The 20,000-nt window shown below is 46.8% G+C and overlaps 1 protein-coding gene across 3 annotated transcripts in view; it reads right to left on the reverse strand.

Annotated features, from left to right (window-relative positions):
- Positions 1-5,912: 5,912 nt before the first annotated feature.
- The window catches only part of LOC113800276 (Tis11 zinc finger protein), a 111,391-nt gene continuing 97,303 nt past the window's right edge, over positions 5,913-20,000 (reverse strand). For all 3 annotated transcript variants that reach the window (XM_070134310.1, XM_070134311.1, XM_070134312.1), the window contains exon 2: positions 5,913-8,496. In XM_070134310.1, the coding sequence (XP_069990411.1) occupies positions 7,435-8,496 (1,062 nt within the window). In that variant the 3' untranslated portion in view covers positions 5,913-7,434. The remainder of the gene's footprint in view (positions 8,497-20,000) is intronic.

The raw sequence follows: 20,000 nt of genomic DNA on the forward strand, positions 1-20,000 counted from the left end.
GATCGCTTTTTAACTCTCTCTTTCTCTCCTTCTCTCTCTTCTCCATTCTTCTTCCTCTCTTTTCTCCATTTCTCTTTCTGTCTCTTTTCTTTGTCTCTTACGTGTATTAGACTCTTTGTCTGTCTTTATCTCTCTCTCTCTCTCTCTCTCTCTCTCTCTCTCTCTCTCTCTCTCTCTCTCTCTCTCTCTCTCTCTTTCTCTCTCTTTTGCGCATTTTTGACGATGTGGTATAAAAGTTTAATTATGTTTACCATCACTGTATTTATGTATATTTGTAGCATGGATAATGTGTATATGTATTAATACTTAACTTATTCTTTCTCTGTACACCTTCATGTGTACACAAACGTACACTTACATTTGTTGATGTATGGGTAAACACATTGTTTTTATGGTACAATTTGGTATCTTTTGGTCAGTGTATCCTGTTTCATAACTATAAACGTTATTGTTGTCTGGTTATAACAATAACACGGTGTATGTGTATAAAATGTGGATAGACATATACTGTATTTTCTGCAGGTTGTATGTGTATGTAAAATTAATTTCATTCAGCTTATGTAAGTGCTTTTTTTTTTTTTTTTAATGGCAATGGTTAGATATATTTTTTTTTACACAATTCATCAGTCTTTCATTTAAATCAAATGAAAGTTTTATGTTTTTTTTTTTTTTTTTTTACTAAGCTCTCTTCATTGATTTCTTAGTATTCATCATTTCTCATTCTCTTTCTTTTTCTTTTGTTTCTATATTATTCTTATTCTCTCAGTCATCGTGAACATACATTTTCTCTTTTATAAGTTTTTAGAAAAATCTATCAGTTATCATTTTTTTTTTTTTATCCTTTACAAATTTTCTTTAATTTATTTCATACTCTTTTTCGTTACTTTTTCCTTTATTTATATTATAGTTTTCTTTATCTATATCATTCTTTTTTCATTGTTTTTTTCTTATCTATATATACTTTTCTTTATCAATATCATACTTTTTTCATTAAGTTTTTTTCTTTCTTTATTTTATACTTTTCTTTATCTATATCATACTTTTTTCATCAAGTTTTTTAATACGTTTCTTTATCTATATCATATTTTTCTTTTTTTTCTTTATTTTATACTCTTAATTCTTTTTAATACTTCCAACACCTTCGTTTCACAAAGGGGGGTAGGGGTAGAAGGGATAAATCTCAAAACACAAATATTTCATTAGAAAATTAGAAAAGTTTTTAATGTTTTTTTCCTCTCTGGTACAAGTATGTAAATAATTAATAATATATATATTTTTTTTAAACTGTTTGGGGTACAGTGGTATTACGGTAAAATATTTTGTTTTTTGTTTTTGTTTTTTTTTTAATTGTTGTAATATATAAACTATCGAGATATGCTTTGTTGACAGCTTGAGGACGCGCGAAGTTCAAATATGTAAATGAGGGCATCGTGACACGTGCAAAAATATATATATATATATATATAAAGAGAAAAAAAAAAGTTATCCTCAACATCACAATTTTATATATTCTTTTAAATACATATATATAAAATTAAAAAATAAGGATCCAAACGGAAAAATAATAATATTATTACAATCTCCCAAAAAATAATGATAATAATAATAATAATGACAAAAAAAAAAACACGCGTGTGTAAAATACAGGCGCTTTTTTTTCTTCTTTTTTTAAATTAATTAATTCAATAAATACATAAGCACACCCAAAATAATTAGGTGTATGGATTGGCCTTTCAGAGGGGGGGAGGGGGTGGGGGTGTGAAGGAAAGCGTGGGAGGGGGGAGGAGGTTGAGGAGAGAGGAAGGGGGGGGGGGAGAGGGAGAGGGGGGTGGGGGGGGTGAAGCTGAAACCCAGGCTGAAGATGCAATATTATATATATATTTATATAAAAAAAAAAAAGGAAAAAAAAATGCACAAAGTGGAGGAGGAGGGATGGGGGGGGTGAGAAATAAAAATTCGATTTCTTGCGAAGAATGAAACAGAAAAAAGAAAAAAGAAAAAAAATGGGATTATTTGTTACGCTGAACAAATACGAGAGGGAATTGAGGGGGGGGGTGGGGGTGAGAGGGAGAGGGGGATCACAACAGGGTATTTGATCCCAAGAAATGAAAGAAAAAATAAAGGCAAATAAAACCTTATTCTTTTTTTTTCTTAAATAGAAACGAAAGTAAAATCCGAGACGTTGAAAGAAAATAGAACATTTCTTCTTAACATTCAAAGATCAGAAATAAATAAAAAAAAAAATTCTCTCCCTCCTTTAAAAAACAAAGAACCAAACTCAAAAAAGAACATAAAATTCTTTCTTTTTTTCTCATACGGTGTTGCATTTCCTTTCCACACCAGAAAAAGGAAAAAAAAGATTATATATATAAATTACATTTATCTTCAACTAATTTTTTTTTTTATCCACACGCGTCACACAGATGCTATCTCAATAAACAAATTACCTCGTGATTTTAATTCAAATTTCTAATACTCCTTTTTGTAATGTTCTTCTCAAGTTCTCCTTATCAATTCTTTTAAATCGTATATGTACACTGTAACTTAGACAAAAAAAAATGTATATATATTGACAAAAGTTTGGGGTTTTTTTTAGCTTTCTTTCGAATCTTCACAAAAGCCGATTTAATTAAGAGCAGAGTTTGATTAAATAAACATTAACATCAGGTTAATGTCAAACCCTGTGTACTCTCTGTGTCCAAAAGGAGAAAGGTGTTACAAGTACATTTCGTATTACATTTTGGTGTACAAATAAAAAGTAAATGACCAATGATACATATAAAATAAATCGGAGAGGGGGCAGGACGGGAGGAGGAGGAGGAATAGGAGGAGGAATAGGAGGAAAGGGAGGAGAAGGAGGGGGGGATTAGAAGAAGAGGAGGAAGAGGTAGGATGAAGAAGGGAATTAGAAAGAGGGGAAGAGAGAATAACTCGCAAAAAAATAATAATATTAATAATCTGTCTTATGGTTTATACTGATTCCTCTCTATACATGTCTGGGTTAATGGGGAACGGGTGGGAGGGAAAATATAATAACAGGAAATAAAATAAGGAATTAAGAGACAAAATCGAAGTAAAGGGGGGAGGGGGATATATAAATAACATAATTAAAGAGTTCTCGGTGGGGGGAGGGAGGGAGGGAGAAAGAGAGACAAAGAGGGAGAGAGGGAGAGTGAGTGGGGGGGGGGAGAGAGGGGGAAAATAAATCCCCCTCCCCTCCCCTACCCCCTACTTCACTCTACACCCCCCCACCTATTGCCTCCCCCTCCCCATTCCTCGCCACGAACTCACTAAAATATATTACTGTACATAATACACACACGAATGCCACGTTCGTCCCACCATGGAAGTGATGTGGTGGGGGTAAGGGGGGGTAGGGAGTAGAACAAAGGGGGGTAAGGGGGGTAGGGGGAGTAGAACAAAAGGGGGGGAAGAGGGAAGGGGAGGGAGGGGGAGGGGGGTACACTAACCGACACCCATACCCTCGTGAAAGACTTTTTTTTTATATTTAAATTAAATTCGACACCAAAATCCTTCTTTTTAAATATTTCTACCCAAAAAAAGGAGAGACAAAAATCCCCCCAAAAACGGAAGTCTTTTCATTTAAATAATGTTATTAATATTAAATAATAATTAAAAGAAGCTCAAAAAAAAGTAAATAAAAAGGAGGGGTATATTTCCCCCTCCCTTTTCTACTCTCCGAAACTTTAAATAATACGAAAAAAAATATACAAAAGATTCTTTTTAATTCATTTTTTCCTCTACCGGCATCAGTGTCTCTGTCTTTTCAGCAAAACAAAAGGGGGGAGAGATAGATAGATAGATAGGGAGATAGATAGATAAGAGACAAAAGGAAACTAATAAATTGAGAGAGGAATTAAGAGAAAAACAGAAAAAAACTAAGATTGAGAGAGAAATTAAGAGAAAAAACTAATAGATTGAGAGACATTAGAGAAGAAAAATACATAGATAGAATGAGATTTATAAGACAGAGGAATTGAAATAAAAGCAATATATACGGAAAGAGAAGTTGGGTGCGGCACAAACAGGCGCGGAATATTAATCTATCTTTTATTTTAGTTTTTTTCTTTAAATAACTATACAAAAATATAATAATATAATGAACACTAATATACACGGAAAAATATCGGTGAACATAAGGAAGTTACATCTTTCTTTTTTTCTTACTTTTTTTACTTTCATCTAAAGTATAATATGTGACCTTTTTTCGACCTTTTTTTGTTTGTTTGTTTGTTTGTTTCTCTTACTACAAGAATCTTAACGGCTAAGCTTCTCTATAAAAGAAATCTTGTTAACCTTACGAATTAGAAAAAAAAATATCAAGAATTAACTTCGTTCAACCGATTGGAAAAGAGGGAGGGGGGATAGAGGGGGATAGAGGGGGGAGGGAAGGAGGGAGGAGAAGGGATAGAGAAGAAAAGGAAATAGGAAAAAAAGACGAAGAGAAAGAAAGTAGGAGAAAGAATAAAATAAAAAAAGAGAGAGAACTTAAGAAAGACAGAAGAGAGAGAGAGAGAGAAAAAAAAAAGTTTTCTGTACCGCCCCCCCACACACATATCAAAAAGAGGGGGGGAGGGAGGGAGGGAGGGAGGAGGAAAATAATATATATATATTGTCCATACATGAGCCTTTCAAAACCTCATGAAATCAATGCCACAACCCTGGGACTGGGGGGGAAGGGGGGTGGGGAGAAGAAGGAGAGGGAGAAGGAGAGGGAGAGGAACAAGGAGGGGGGGATAGGGAGGGGGAGGTCAGATATGGGTCATCTCCTGGGCCATTTTTTTTTTTTATATTAACATAATAAGGCTATATCTATCCATAAAACGCAAAAAATTATAGAGAAAGAATGGAGAACGCTTTCATATTTTAAAAATAATAAGGAAAGAAATTCGGACCAACACTTGGCAGACAAGTATAATATATACTATACATATAATAATAATTATCGCAATAAAATTAATTAAGAACAATAATTACAATCGAGTGAAACAAAATAACTGCCTGGGGACACGGTCTTCCAAGAGGGGGGGGAGAGGGGGGGTAGGAAGGGGGAGGGGGGGAGAATGGGGGGGGCGTAAAAAAGCATTTGTGTTCGAGAAAAATATTCTTTTTTTTCTTCTTCTTCTTCAAAAGGAAAAGGTCAAAACACTTCTAAAATAATAATTATAAATTGGGATAATAATTAGAATAAAGTTAAAGAGAAAATAGAGAATTGAACCAAGGCATCTTTCTTTTTAAAAGTGAAATTTCTTTTAAGTTTGTATTTACATGTCAATTATGACAAAATAATAATAATAATAATAATGAATGAGAGAGAGAGAGAGAGAGAGAGAGAGACAGAGAGAGAGAGAGAGAGAGAGAGAGAGAGAGATAGAGAGAGAGAAAGAGAGAGAGAGAGAGAGAATGTGAAAAAAAGAAAAAAAAATCAAATAAATTAAGTAGGTCATTTGGGTTGTGTTGGGGTGGGGGTGGGGGTGGGGGTGGGCGTCAGTAAACAAAAAAACAAAGAAAAAGAAGCAAAAAAAAGGAAAAAATAATAAATAAAATATAAATTACAAAATAAAAGCCTTCTCATACAAGAAGGCAAATAAGGGTAAATGGAAAGGGTAAAGGGGTAGGGAGGGGGGGAGTAGGGTAAATAGGTAGGGATTTTTTTTTTACGATTCACAAAAAAATGGTTTCAAGTGGACAAAAAAATAAATGTGATTGTCACTGAGCATAAGACAAAATAAAAAATACCCCCCCCCCCAAGTCCCCACAGGTGAGTGGGGTGGAGGAGGGGGGAGGTGGGGAGGTGGGGAATGTATGTGTAGGGGGGAGGGGTGGAGGAGGAGTAGGGGGGGAAGGAGAGATAGGGTACAAAGGGACATTAAAAAAAAATACAGCAAACATAAGTTAATAACAACGCTTTATATAAAAACTGAAAAGATATACATATAAAAAGAGATAGATATAAAGATAGATATATATATACTTATATATTTATAATAGATTGCGAGTGTGCTCTACAAGGTCCGGGGGTGGGGTTGGGGGGTTGGGGGAGGGGGGGAGGGGGTGATTAAGGGGAGGGAGAAGGGGGCAGGAAAAGGACATAAGGGGGTAGGGGGGAGGGGGTAGAAGCTTCTGCCTTGGACTTTATAAAAGGGGGATTAGGGGGGAAGGGGAGGAGGGGAGTGAGGGGGAGGATATGAACTGAATGGGGGTGGGGGTGGCGAGAAGGGATGGGTGAGGGGAGGATTGGGGGGGGGGGGGAGTTAAGCGTCCACAGAAGGCAGTTAAGAGTTAAACAACACGATCCTGTTATGGCAACTAGATATAGTACACAGATAAATTACTTCTTTTTCCTACTTCACGCAAATAAATAAATTACATAAATACAAGCTAGTTTCTTTCGTAATTACACAAAAAAACAGAGGGGTGTCAAAATGAAACTTTGTTCTGTACAGCAGCTGATTGGGAAGTTTTAACACTTATAAAAAGAGGCTTTTTTTGTCCCCTCTCTCTCTCTTGCACTCGCGCTTTTCTTCCCTTCCACTTTTATTCCCCTTTCTCTCTCTCTCTCTCTCTTTTCCACCTCTCTTCTCTTCTCTTCTCTGTGCTCTCTCCTTCCTACGAATCTTCCCATCCTCTCGTTTCTTTTTCTTTCTTTCTCTTCTCTTTCTCTCTCTTTCCGTTTTCACCTTCCTTTTATTTTCACTTCGTGTTCCCCCTTACGCCCATCCGATCTCCGTCGACGACACACGCCCACAAGACCGCCCAGTTACATAAACTAGGTTGCGGGCGGCTGTGTTATCCTCTTCACTTTGTCGTGCCGCCCCAAGTATCACAAGCAATAGATGGGTGGGCGGGAGAGGGCGTGCGGCTCGAGGGGGCGGCGTGCGGGCGGGGGCGGGAGAGAGGCGACGAGAGGAGGGGGGGGAGAGGCGGAGGAGGGGAGGCACGGAGCCGCGAGAGAGGGAGAGGCGGCGGCGAGGGCGAGGGAGGCCGGGGGAGGGGGGGGGGGCGTTTCCCTCCGCCCAAGGGTGATGAGCGGCCTCGTCGCCACGCCCGCCCTCGGGCTTGGTCCTGGCAGGGCGCAGCGTGGGCGGGGGGGGAGGCAGCGGGGGAGGCGGGGGGCGCGGGACGGGCGCGGGCGTCGACGCTCGTTGAGGCAGACTAGTCCCGGGCGCCGCTGACGCCGGCCCGGGCGCGGCGCCCTTCCGTCGACGCGCGCCCGCGCCCCGCCCTTCGGGCCCGCCGACCGCCCGCCCGCTTCCGGGACGCGCGAGGGCGTGCGGGCGCCGTCCACAGCTCAGCCGTCCCGTCGTCCTTGTGCCTCGACGCCCGTGACTATCACACCGAACTTGAGCTGTTGCGGCGCGTCGAGGGGCGGCCGCTTGTCCCCGTGGGCGGGAGAGCGTGGGCGCGGGCGTCCTAGTCGTGCACGCAGAGCTGCTCGAAGATGGGGAGGCGCAGCGAGCGCGAGATGTCGAGGGCGGAGGCGACGGGCGTGGGCGACGTGGAGTGCGACGACGACGACAGCGACAGCGAGTCCAGGTCGCCCGCCAGGGACTCCACGGGGCTCACGGGCGGCGTGTCCAGCCCCGCCAGCGACAGCAGCGCGCCCTCCCGCACCATGTCGAACTCGCTGAGGGGGCGGCCGTTGCCGCCGCTGCAGGAGGAGCCGCCGGGCGAGCCGGGCCCCGCGGCCATGCCGGTGGAGCCCAGGCCCACCGTGAGGCCGTCCAGGAAGCTCTTGGCGCCCGCCAGCCCGTAGCTGCCGCCGGCGAACAGCGTGAAGGAGTCGTCGAAGAAGGAGCCCGCGGAGGACGTGGGCGAGCCGTGGAAGGACGCGGGCGGCGACGGCGACTCCGCTGTGGAGCCGAGCGGGCCGCCCATGGCCGAGCTCATGTGGAAGACCTGCTGGCGGGAGAGCGGCGCGTGGGCGGGGTAGGCGGAGCCGCCCAGGGAGCCCTTGGGCGAGAGCGGGGCGTGTGGGGCGGAGCCGGGGGCGCCGGCGGTGGAGCCGCGGCGCTCCTCGGCGTTGTGGATGAAGTGGCAGCGCGGGCCGTAGGGGCAGAAGCCGATGGTGTGGAAGGTGCGGCACAGCTCCGTCTTGTACTTGGGGTGCCGCGTGAGCGTGCGCAGCTCCAGCTGGCCGTGCGCGAACTGGCACTTCTCGCCGTACTTGCAGTGGCCGTTCTCCTCGAAGGGGCGGCACAGCTCCGTCTTGTAGCGCGACGAGTTGGGCTGGCGCGCGTCGCCGCTCTTGACGGGCTCCGAGTGCGAGCGGTCCAGCCGCCGGTGCAGGTTCTGTGGCTCCATTGGCGCGAGCGAGGCCTTGGCGGCGTGGGCCTGCTGCAGCAGCTGGGCGTGGGCGCTGGAGGTGGGGATGGCGGCCCCCACGGGCGTCGAGTTGCGCTTGCTCAGGGGCAGGTGGCCCCCGACGGCCTTGTGGTCCACGTCGCGGCCGTCCCAGCGCGCGCGCAGCACAGTCTGCGGGACAGAGAGGGTCGTTAGATTCCTTGCTTAAACAGATCAACACTAAACCTTAATCCTAAACAAAATAAAGTTCCTGCGACCAAATGAACTGAAGCCCCGAAGGGTATAAGACGCGCGCACGCCGGAGCCACGTGAAGACGCGCCCCGCTACCTGGCTCACCGCTTCCCCTCGGCGGCGGCGAGCGCCCTCGAGGCCCAGCCGGCGAGCGAAGGCGATAAACAAACAGGCGGCCTCAGTGCCAACCTCCCCGCGCACAAAGACAGTCACACACGCTATCTCGAGCGCCGCCGCTTATCGGGCCTCTTGTCGCCATTGGCCGTCTTGCGACAGCCTCGTCCATGCACACAAGGTCGCCATCCCGAAGAAATGCAGGGGGAAATAGCCCTTCAGGCCTGCCTCTGCCTCTGCCTCTGCCTCTCTCTCTCTCTGTGTGTGTGTGTGTGTGTGTGTGTATGTGTGTGTATGTGTGTGTATGTGTGTGTATGTGTGTGTGTGTGTGTGTGTGTGTGTGTGTGTGTGTGTGTGTGTGTGTGTGTGTGTGTGTGTGTGTGTGTGTGTGTGTGTGTGTGCATGCATGTATGTGTCAGTCAGTCACCTGTCAGTCACATCAGTCAGGAATACCAATCCGCCGTCACGCAGGGAGCGAGGACGGCACCGGGATGAGTGCCACGGGTGACAATGCCACGTGATAGTGCCAGCGTCACTAACAGGCTGACAATGACTGTAAGGTGGGGCAGGGGGGAGTGGAGGGGGTGAAGGAGGGGGGGAGGGGGAGGGATCAGCGCCACAGGGACACTGGCGGGACGAATTAATAAAATAACGGCCACAAAATTAAGTAATAAGCCGAAACAAGGGACACGGAAGACGAAACACAATCGCCAATGTGTTTGGTCTCCCTCTCTCACGCACGCACGCACGCACGCACGCTCTCTCTCTCCTTTCCTCTCTCTCTCTCTCTCTCTCTCTCTCTCTCTCTCTCTCTCTCTCTCTCTCTCTCTCTCTCTCTCTCTCTCTCTCTCTCTCTCTCTCTCTCTCTCACCCATTTTCACAATTTTCACAATGTTTCCCTTCACCGAACAGATAAATCAACGAAATACATTAGCGACCTCCCCCCTCGCCCCTCGCCCCTCGCCCCCACCCCACCCCACCCCTCCCCTGCGAACGGCGGACGAGAGAGTAGCGGCAGCAGCAGCGGGGGGAGGGGGAGAGGGGGGGAGGGAGACCAGGTCGGAGGAGAGAAAGTTATCGTTCTGTTTTTATTCGAATTGATGGTTCTATTCTGGCTGCGGATAGGACGTCCAGCGCTCTTGTTTTGGTGTACGTGTGTGTGTGTGTGTGTGTGTGTGTGTGTGTGTGTGTGTGTGTGTGTGTGTACGTGTGCGTGTACGTGTGTGTGTGTGTGTGTGTGTGTGTGTGTGCGTGAGAGAGGGAGGGAGAGAGAAAGTAGATGGATAGAGATAGATAGATAGAGGCACAAGAAGAAGGAAGAGAAGAAGAGAAAAGAGACGAAAAGAAGAAGTGAAATCAATAGTAAAGAGAAATAAAGGAAATTGAAAAAGCAAAAACACAAAAGAAAAGTAAGAAATAAAAAGAAGAACAAAAACAAAAAATTAAAGAGAAAAAGAAAATGTAGTTCAGCGTCTTCCAAGACAGATATGCCATTATTGAGACCTACACCCCCCCTCCCCCTACCCCTCCCCCCTCCCCCCCACGCCTGCACTTTCTCCCCAAACGCCTTAAAAGGGGAACGGAGTGGACGGGATGGAAGAAGAGAAAACGAACCGAAGGGAATAAGTGATAATAATGATAATGAACTAATAATGAATAATAATAATAATAATAATAATAATAATAATAATAATAATAATGATAATAATAATAATAATAACAACAATAATAATAATAACAATAATAATAATAATAACAATAACAACAACAACAGTAGTAGTTAATAATAATAATAGTAGTTAATAATAATAGTAGTTAATAATAATAGTAGTTAATAATAATAGTAGTAAATAAAAATAGTTAATAATATTAATAATAGTAGTTCATAATAATAGTTAATAACAACAACAACAACAACACGCCAAGGATTAGTTCACTAGAAATAACAAATACGACTGAAAATAAACGAATCTTTCTAGCCAACTCTTCTCAAATGTGACCCCTGACCCCCCTCCCCCTTCTACCCCTTCCGCGAGCTGGAAAAAAAAATTAAAAGAAAAAGAAAAGCGTTACCTGGCACAGTGCCAATACCCCCCCTACCTCACTCTCTACCGCCGCGTCCGAAGCGCCAGACACGTCTCTTGGGCATTTTGTTTTTTTGTTTTTGTTTTTTTGTCTCCTTTCATGTTTGTCTGTTTGTCTGTCTGTCAGTCAGTCTGTCTGTCTCTCTCTCTATCGTTTTTTTATATTTCTTCCCTGATTCTCCTATTTTCTAGTTTCTGTCTGTCTGTGTCTCTCTTTCTCTTACGTATCAATCTTTCTATATTTCCTCCCTCTTCCTCCTCCTCCTCCCCTCCCTCCATCCCTCCCTCCTCCTCCTCCCCTCTCCTCCTCCTCCTCCCCTTCCCTCTTCCCTCCCTCCCTCCTCCCTCCCTCCTCCTCCTCCCATCTTGACCCGGCGAAAGTCGAGCCCCCCGACCACTCTCCCGAGATGAGCCCCCGAGACGGACACGGCGGGAGGAGGAGGAGGTGGCTCCCTCCCTCCCTCGCTCCCTCGCTCCCTCCCTCCCTCCCTCCCTCCCTCGCTCCCTCGGCTCGCTCGCTCGTTCCTGGGTCGCTGGCGGTGGACTTTCTCGCGTGGGGGTGGGTGAGGGGGATGGGGTGGGGGAGGTGGAGGTGGAGGGGTGGAGGTGGAGGGGTGGAGGGGCATGGGTGGAGGTGGAGAGGTGGATGGGGGTGGGGACAAGGGTGGGGTAGGAGGGTAAGGGGTAAGGTGATGTAAAGGAGAGAAGGATGGAAGGGATAGTGAGAAAAGTAAGGGACAGGAAGAGGGAGAGAAGAAAAGGAGAAGACGAAGGATGGGAGAGAGAGATGACGAGAGAATGGAATGGAGGGAGGGAGAGAAGGAGGGAGGGAGGGAGAGCGGAAGAGAACTGGAAAGGGGGGGAGGCGGGGGGCCGATTCGGTCTGAAGGCCAATATGACATGACAGGGCCGCCCTCTGTGACACCTCCCGTCATGCATGCTGCCAAAAGGCCGTGACAAGACACACCCTCCACCTCCCTTCCCCCTCCCCCCTCTCCCCCACCCCCAATATATCCACAAAAGACCCGACTCTCCTTGTTGTTCATCTCTCTCTCTCTCTTATCAAACCAGGAAAATAAACTTAAAAAAAAAGATAAACTAAACTGAAAAAAGAGATATCTCAAAAACCTCTTTCAATTATTATTGTTATTTTTTTTAAGATAGTAAAACTAGAATAAAAATAGAGATATCTCAAAACCCTCTTTCAATCTCAATTTCTTTTCTATTATATTTGTTTTTCCCCCCTTCTGAAAGATAGTAAAACTAGAATAAAACAAAATAAGAAAAATCTCAAAAACATCTTTCAATTAATTCTTCTTTTCTTTGTTTTTCGTTTTAAAAATAGTCAAACTAGAATAAAACAAAATAAAGAGATATCTCAAAAACCTCTTTCAATTTCTTCTTCTTTCCTTGGCTTTTCCATTTTTATCTTCTTTTTAATTTCTTCTTCTCTTCTTTGCTTTTCCTTTTTTTTCTTTCTTCTTTTTTTACACGCTCGTTTCCCTCCCTATCTCTCGAGGGCGACCACCACTGGCGATACCACACAGCTGATACCGCCCCCCAATAAACAGCATCTCGTGTTTTTCTCTCTTTCTCTCTCTCTCTATCTCCTTTTTTTCTATTAATACCAACTTTCCTCTATCTCCGCTTTTATCTACCCCGCGATAAGGCTACGTTTGTGCCCCTCCCCTCTCTCCACTCTTCTAATAGTAAATAAAACTAATTTTATGAGGCTGACTATAAACACTACAAGGATGATGATAACAAACAATAACAATAACAAACAATAACAATAATAATCACAATAATAACAATAACACTAACAAACAATAACAATAATAACAGTAACAACAATACCAATAAAATTACAGCACTAATGATAAAAAACTCTTGAGACAATTTCTCTAAACAGGCCTATAAGAAATCCCTCCTACCTCTTCCCCCTCCTTTCCACCCACCCACCCTCCCTTCCATCTTCCCTTCCCTCCCTTTCTCCCTCATTCTTTTCTGACCCAACCCCCTCCCTCCTTCCCACCCTTCCCCAATCCCCCAAACTCTCTCCCTCCCTCTCCATCTCCCTCTCCCTCTCTCCCTCTCCTTCCCTCTCTCATTCCTTCCTCTCCTTCTCCTTGATTCCCTCCCTCTCCTTCTCCCTCTCCCTCCCTCCTTCTCCTTCCCCCTCTCCTTCCCCCTCTCTCTCCCTCCCCCTCTTCTCCCTCCTTCTCCCTCTCCCTCTTCCAGAACGTCCCAGCCAAGGAAGACGCTCTCCCTGGCACGGGCGACGGCAGACTGACACAAAAATAAAGGCGAGTCGTGGAGAGTTCGGAAAGACGCAGAGTTTCTCTTCGCCGCGAGATCGGTGACCAAGAGGCCGATTCGGGAAAAAAAATCAAGAGGCCGGATTGGTTTAATTTTTGTTCGCTTACACGGATTTGTGAGTTGGGTCTTATGTGCTTATACATACATACATACATACATACAGAGAGACAGAGATACAGACAGACACAAACACAAACGCTTCTCATATGCTACTACTACTACCACTATCATTCTCTCTCTTCTCTTTCTTTTCTCTCTCTCTCTCTCTCTCTCTCTCTCTCTCTCTCTTTCTCTCTCTCTCTCTCTCTCTCTCTCTCTCTCTCCCCTGGACACCGAACTTCCGTGATAGACAAGACACAGACACAGACACACACAGACACACTCCCACGATGGAATCAGGGGTCGACAGGCAAGAGAGAAAACAGTTCAACTTGGAAACCGACGTTACCGGTCCACCCCCACCCCCCACCCCACCATCACCCCTATCTCACTCCCCCACTACCCCCTCTTCCCGGCACAACCCACTCGCTCTCACTATTGCTGACCCCTGATATCCACCTCACTCCCCTCCCCTCCCTCCCCTCTACACCCCACCCTCTCTCCCTCCGTACCCGTCTTCCTTCTCTTCTTCACTTTTCCTCCACTCATTTTAATCCATCTTTTCTTTCTTTCTCTCTTTCTCTTTTGTTTTTCTATCTTTCCATTCTATCTTTCCCTTTCCTTCATCTCTTTTGCTCCCCCCCGTCCTCATGCTATTTTTCTCTCTTTCTCTTTTTTCTCTCCCTTCCCCGTTCCCCTCTCCGTAATTTCTCTTCGCCCACATAATCTCTCTTTCTCTCTTGTTCTCTCTCTCTCCCCTTTCCTCCTTACAATATGTTGGGTGACCTCGACGCCCCAGGAAAAAGGGATCTTTCTCCTGCCTTCTCTCCTCCTCCTTCCTCTCCTTTTCCTCCTCCTTCTCCTTCCTCTCCTTTTCCTCCTCCTTCTCCTTCCTCTCCTTTTACTCCTCCTCCTCCTCCTCCTCCTTTTACTCTTTCTCCTTCTCCTTCTCCTCCTCCCTTTTCTCCTTCCTTCTCCTTTTCCTTCTCCTTCCTCTCCTCCTCCTCCTCTTTCCTCCCTCCCACCCGCTCCTCCGCAAAGCGTGCCAGGCACTCTGCGGCACCGCATGAGGCGCGTTCCTTGCCCCCCTCCCCCCTCCCTCCCCCCCGGCCCGTGTCCACGAATCAAATAATAATAATAATATGAAGAAAATAAAAGGACGTTTCGACAGAACTAAATACGAGAATGAATGACTTTGTTCGCTGGAAACGACAAGTTGCAACATCGATATTGCAATGGGAATGAGATTGTTCTCTCTCCTCCTCCTTTCCAATCTCTTTTATTCTGTTTGCTTTTCTCCTCTCCTCTCCTCTCCTCACCTCTCTTCTGTTTTCTCCTCCCTTCCCTTCTCTATTCTATTCTTTTCTCTATTCTATTCTTCTCTTCTCTTTTCTCCTCTCCCCTCCTCTCTTCCCCTCTCTATTCAATTCTTTTCTCTTCCCCCCTCCCTCCCTCCCTCCTTCCCTCACCCCCCACCCCATCCCCCCCACCACAACCCACCCCACCCCACCCCCCCGAAAACCAGTCAGACTCACAGGGAAAAGCTGACGTGAGAGAGAACGATTTCGGAGGGGAGGGGGAGGGGAGGGGGAGGGGAGGGGGTGGGGAGGGCGAGGGGGGGTCGAAGGCAGGCTCTACAGGAGAAAGTGGGAAGGGGAGGAGGAGGAGGAGGAGGAGGAGGGGAGGGGAGGGAGGGAAGGTAGTCCAGGAGGCGTCGGAGAGGGCGGGGGAGGTAGGGGGCAGGTGGGCCGGCGGGAGGGAGGGAGGGAGGGAGGGAGGGAGGGAGGAGGGAGAGAGGAGAAAGGAGCGAGAGAGAGAGAGAGAGAGAGAAGAGCATCTCCGGCTTTCATCCACGGCGGAACACATCCGCGAGACAAGGTCGCCGTCCCCCCCACCCCCTCCCTCCCTCCCTCCCTCCCTTCCCCTCTAACCCCGCACACCAATGAGAGGCGAGAGAGGAGAGAAGAAACGAAGGAGGATGAGGAATAAGACGAAAAAGAACACACACACACACAGAGAGAGAGAGAGAGAGAGAGAGAGAGAGAGAGAGAGAGAGAGAGAGAGAGAGAGAGAGAGAGAGAGAGAGAGAGAGAGAAAGAGAGAGAGACACTATCACTCAAAAGAGAGAAGAACAGCAATAAAGAACATCAATACGAAGAGGGAATAAAGAAACAACAGAAAAAGAGAACAAAGACAAGAACAGAAGAAAAAGAGAATAAAACAAACGACAAGAAGAAAAGGCAATAAAGACGAGAACAGAGGGAAAAGGCAATAAAGATAAGAAAAGAAGAAAAAGAGAATAAAACAAACGACAAGAAGAGGAGAAGGGGGCATAAGGGAAGACGAGACATGAGCACACAGGTGAGGAGGGCAGCAAGCGGAGATCAGGTGCAACGATTGAGGCGATTAGAACAGAGGGGGGGGGAGGAGGGAGGGGGGGGGAGGGGAGGGGAAGGAGGGAAGGGAAGGACAGAGGGAGGGGAGGGAAGAGAGGGAGAGAGGGAGAGAAGGAAAAAACGCGGGAGAAAAGATTTGAGAAGAGAAGGGAAGGGATGGGAAGAGGAAGGAAGGGAAGAGGAAGGAAGGGAAGAGGAAGGAAGGGAAGAGGAAGGGAGGGATAGAAGGAAGGGAAGAGGAAGGGAGGGATAGAAGGAAGGGAAGAGGAAGGGAAGAGGAAGGAAGGGAAGGGAAGGGAAGAAAAGAGAAGAGAAGAGAGAGAGGGGGGAGGACGCAACGTCGTACAATGGATGGTGGAGTGAACGGTGGAACAAGGACTTGCGAAGAAGACGAGAATGAGAGAGAGAGAGAGAGAGAGAGAGAGAGAGAGAGAGAGAGAGAGAGAGAGAGAGAGAGAGAGACAGAGAGAGAGAGAGAGAACGACAAAGAATGAAGAGGGTACACGAACCTGTGTGTGTGTGTGTGTGTGTGTGTGTGTGTCTGTGTGTGTGTGTGTGTGTGTGTGTGTGTGTGTGTGTGTGTGTGTGTGTGTGTGTGTGTGTGTGTGTGTGAAGAAGAAAAACAAAAACGAAAACAAGACGAACAGACAAAAAGCGAGAAAGGAGAAATCCCAGCGTCATGAGACCAGAAAGAAACGAGGAGGAGGAGGAGGAGGAGGAGGAGGAGGAAGAGGAAGAAGAGGAGGAGGAGGAGAGGAGAGGAGAGGAGAAGAAGAAGAAGACGACGACGAAAAAAGGAAAGGAGGACAACGAAGACGAAGAAGACAAAGAAAGAGACGTAAGACATAAGACAGAGACAGAGATGAAGAAAAAGAGAAAGAAGAAAAAAATGAGAAAGAAGAAAAAAAAAGAGAAAGAAGAAGAAGAAAGAAGAAGAAGAAGAAGAGAAAGAAGACGAAGAAGAAAGCACCTGTACCTCGGCTTACCACGTGGGACGCTGACCCCCCATCCCCTCCCTCCCCCCCCTTCCTCCTCCTCCCATTCTCTCAATTCTCTCAAATTAATCCCAGATTTCGAAATCCTTCTTCCGCTCGTTCGCAAAATACAAAAGAAAAAGAAAAACAAAGTCACAAAACTGAAGAAGGAAGAAAATAAAAAATACAACAAAATAAAAGTAAGAAACCTGGTGTATGAAAGAGAGAAGTAAAGCGTAACTAGTGATAAACAGAGAACACAAGAAGAGGGAAAACAGAAAGAGAGAGAGAAGGCGGAAGGAAAGGGAACAGAAGAAGACCAGAGGAAGGAGGAGATGAAAGAAAACCAAGGAGAAACGAGAGAAATGAAAGAAAGAGGTAATAAAAGAGAATCAGAAAGGAGATGTAAAAGAACCAAAAAGGAGATGAAAGAAGAGATGAAGCAGGTAGAAGGAGATGAAAGAAAACCAAGGAGAAACGAGAGAAAATGAAAGAAAGAGGTAATAAAAGAAAAGCAGGTAGGAGATGAAAAACAACCAAAAAGGGAGACGAAAGAAGAATCAAGAAAAAGCAAGAAGCAAGAAGGAGATGAAAAACAACCAAAAAAAGGGAGACGAAAGAAGAACCGAGAAGAGCAGAAGAGAAGCACGAGAAGAGGGTGAGAAGAGGCTGATGATGATGATGACGACGGCGGCCCGAGCACAGCACACTGGACGGGTTCAAGGTAACTCGCCAACACAAGCCGCTATTGTCCCAGGGAAGCGAGCAGTGACAACACCACTTGATCTGCCACAGATTACCACCAGAAACCCTCCTCCCCTCTCTCCCCCTCTCCCCTCTCTCTCTTCTCCCCCTCCTTCTCTCTCTCCCCCTCCCTCCCTCCTCCTTCTCTCTCTCTCTCCCCTCACTCCTCCTCCCTCTTCTCTTCCCTCCCCTACCCCTTCCCTCCCCTCTCTACTCCTTCTTCTCTCCCCTACCCCCTCCCCTACTTCTCCTCCCCCTCCTTCCCCTTCTCTCCCCTTACCCTTCTCTCACCTACCCCTCCCCTCTTCCTTCCCCTTCTCTCCCCTCACCCCCCCCCCAACATACACAAGGCGGAATACCAGTAGCAGAAACTTTGTAACCTCATACATACAAGGAGGGAGGGGGAGGGAGGGGTAGGGAGGGCAGGGAGGGAAGGGTGAAGGTAAAGCAAAGTGATGGTTTCACAAACTTCTTTTGCGTGCGCAGTCTCCTCCAACTGTTACTTAGATCCCTCCCCCTCCCCTTCCCCTTCCTTCCCTTTCTCCCCTCCCCTTTCCCTCCCTTTCTCCCCCTTCCCCTTCCCTCCCTTTCTCCCCTCCCCCTTTCCCTCCCTTTCTCCCCCTTCCCCTTTCCCTCCCTTTCTCCCCCTCCCCTTCCCTCCCTTTCTCCCTCCCCTTTCCCTCCCTTTCTCCCCTCCCCTTCCCTCCCTTTCTCCCCCTCCCTTTCCCTTCCCTCCCTTTCTCCCCCTTCCCCCATCCTCCTCTCAAACCTCTTCATCACCCAATCACGCATTCCCCAAATCCCCCTTTTCCTTAAATGAAGAACAAAAACAAAAGACACACAAAACCACCACGCTACCTGACCCCCACCTCCTCCTCCTCCTCCACCCCTCCCCATCCCCATCCTTCGTCCCCTCTCCCTCCACCTCCCTCCTCCATCCCCCCTCCACCTCCATCCTCCTCCCCCTCCTCCTGTGAGGTAACCAACCTTCCCCCTTCCCCTCCCCCCCTTCCCCCCCCTCTTTCCTCGGCTTGCCTTCGCCTCCCTTCCCCCCTGACACGCTCCTGCAGGTGTGCCAAATACAGTTCACTCCCCCCTCGGGCACAAGGCAGGAGACACCAGCAGGAGGAGGCCGAGCAAGCAGGAAGCACAGGCGAGGGTTATCAGACGGCGAGCTAAGGCGAGCTAAGGCAAGTTAAGGTAAGCTAAGGTAAGCTAAGGCGAGCTATGGCGAGTTAAGGCAAGCTAAGGCAAGGGTTATCAGACGGCGAGCTAAGGCGAGCTAAGGGAAGTTAAGGCGAGTTAAGGCAAGCTAGGGCAAGTTAAGGCGAGTTAAGGCAAGTTAAGGCAATCTCCAGGCGAGGAGGCGGCGAGTATCGGAGAACATATCAGATTGAAGAACAAAATAAGGACACGCAGGAGGACAAATGAGTATCGGAGAACGTACGTAAAAGAAGAACAGAAAGAGAACACAAGCAGGAGACCAAACGCGTACCGAAAAACATACGACACCAACGAACAAACAAACAAACAAAAAACGAACAAGCAGGAGACCAAACGACACCAAAGAACAAAAAAAAGAACAAACGACACCAAAGAACAAAAAAAATAGAACAAACGACACCAAAGAACAAAAAAAAAGAACAAACGACACCAAAGAACAAAAAAAAGAACAAACGACACCAAAGAACAAAAAAAGAACAAACGACACCAAAGAACAAAAAAAGAACAAACGACACCAAAGAACAAAAAAAAGAACAAACGACACCAAAGAACAAAAAAAAGAACAAACGACACCAAAGAACAAAAAAAAGAACAAACGACACCAAAGAACAAAAAAAAGAACAAACGACACCAAAGAACAAAAAAAAAGAACAAACGACACCAAAGAACAAAAAAAAAGAACAAACGACACCAAACAAAAAAACAAAAAACAACGAAACAAGCAGTAGGCCGAGCAGGAGCACGAGCAGGGGTCACCCACAGGCAGCGCTCGACGGCCTCCTCCTCCTCCTCCAGCAGGCATCGGTCGGACACTCGGGAAAGTCCTCCTCGGCGCGTCCTTCGAGTCCACGCCCAGGCATTTCCATTATCGTCTTCTACGCTTTTCCCTCCCTCTTCCTTATTCTGTTCTTCCCTCCCTCTTCTTTATTCTGATTTTCCCTTTCCCCCTCCATTGTTTGTTTGTATCTCTTCCTTATTCTGACCTTCCTTCCCCCCCTATTATTTGTTTGTTTGTATCTCTTCCTTATTCTGACCTCCCTTCCCCCCTCACCTTATTCTTTCTTCGTTTGTCTTTATTCCTTCTTCTCACCTTCCTCCCCCTATTCTTTCTTCGTTTGTCTTTCTTCCTTTTCCCCTCCTTTCTTTCTTCGTTTGTATCTATTCCTTATTCTCACCTTCCTTACCCTCCTTTCTATTCATCCTTCGTCCATTCTTCCTTCGCATGTTCCTCAGGACCTCTCCCTCCCTCCCTCCCTCTCACCCTCCCTCACCCGCTCTCCCCTCCCCTCCTCTCTCCCTCCCTCCCCTTCCCCTCCCTCCCCTTCCCCTCCCTCTTCCTCCCCCTCCCCTCCCCTCCTCTCCTCCCTCCCTCTCCCCTCCCCTCCACCTTAAACACCTTCCCAACAACCCCCCTCACGCCCGCGCCGCCCACGCCCACATAAGAAGCGCCTCGTTAGTCAGCGGAAGGCGTCAGGGGCCCCCGACGCTT

The sequence above is a fragment of the Penaeus vannamei genome, chromosome 19 (genome assembly GCF_042767895.1).
Source record: "Penaeus vannamei isolate JL-2024 chromosome 19, ASM4276789v1, whole genome shotgun sequence".
Classification (NCBI taxonomy): Eukaryota; Metazoa; Arthropoda; class Malacostraca; order Decapoda; family Penaeidae; genus Penaeus; species Penaeus vannamei.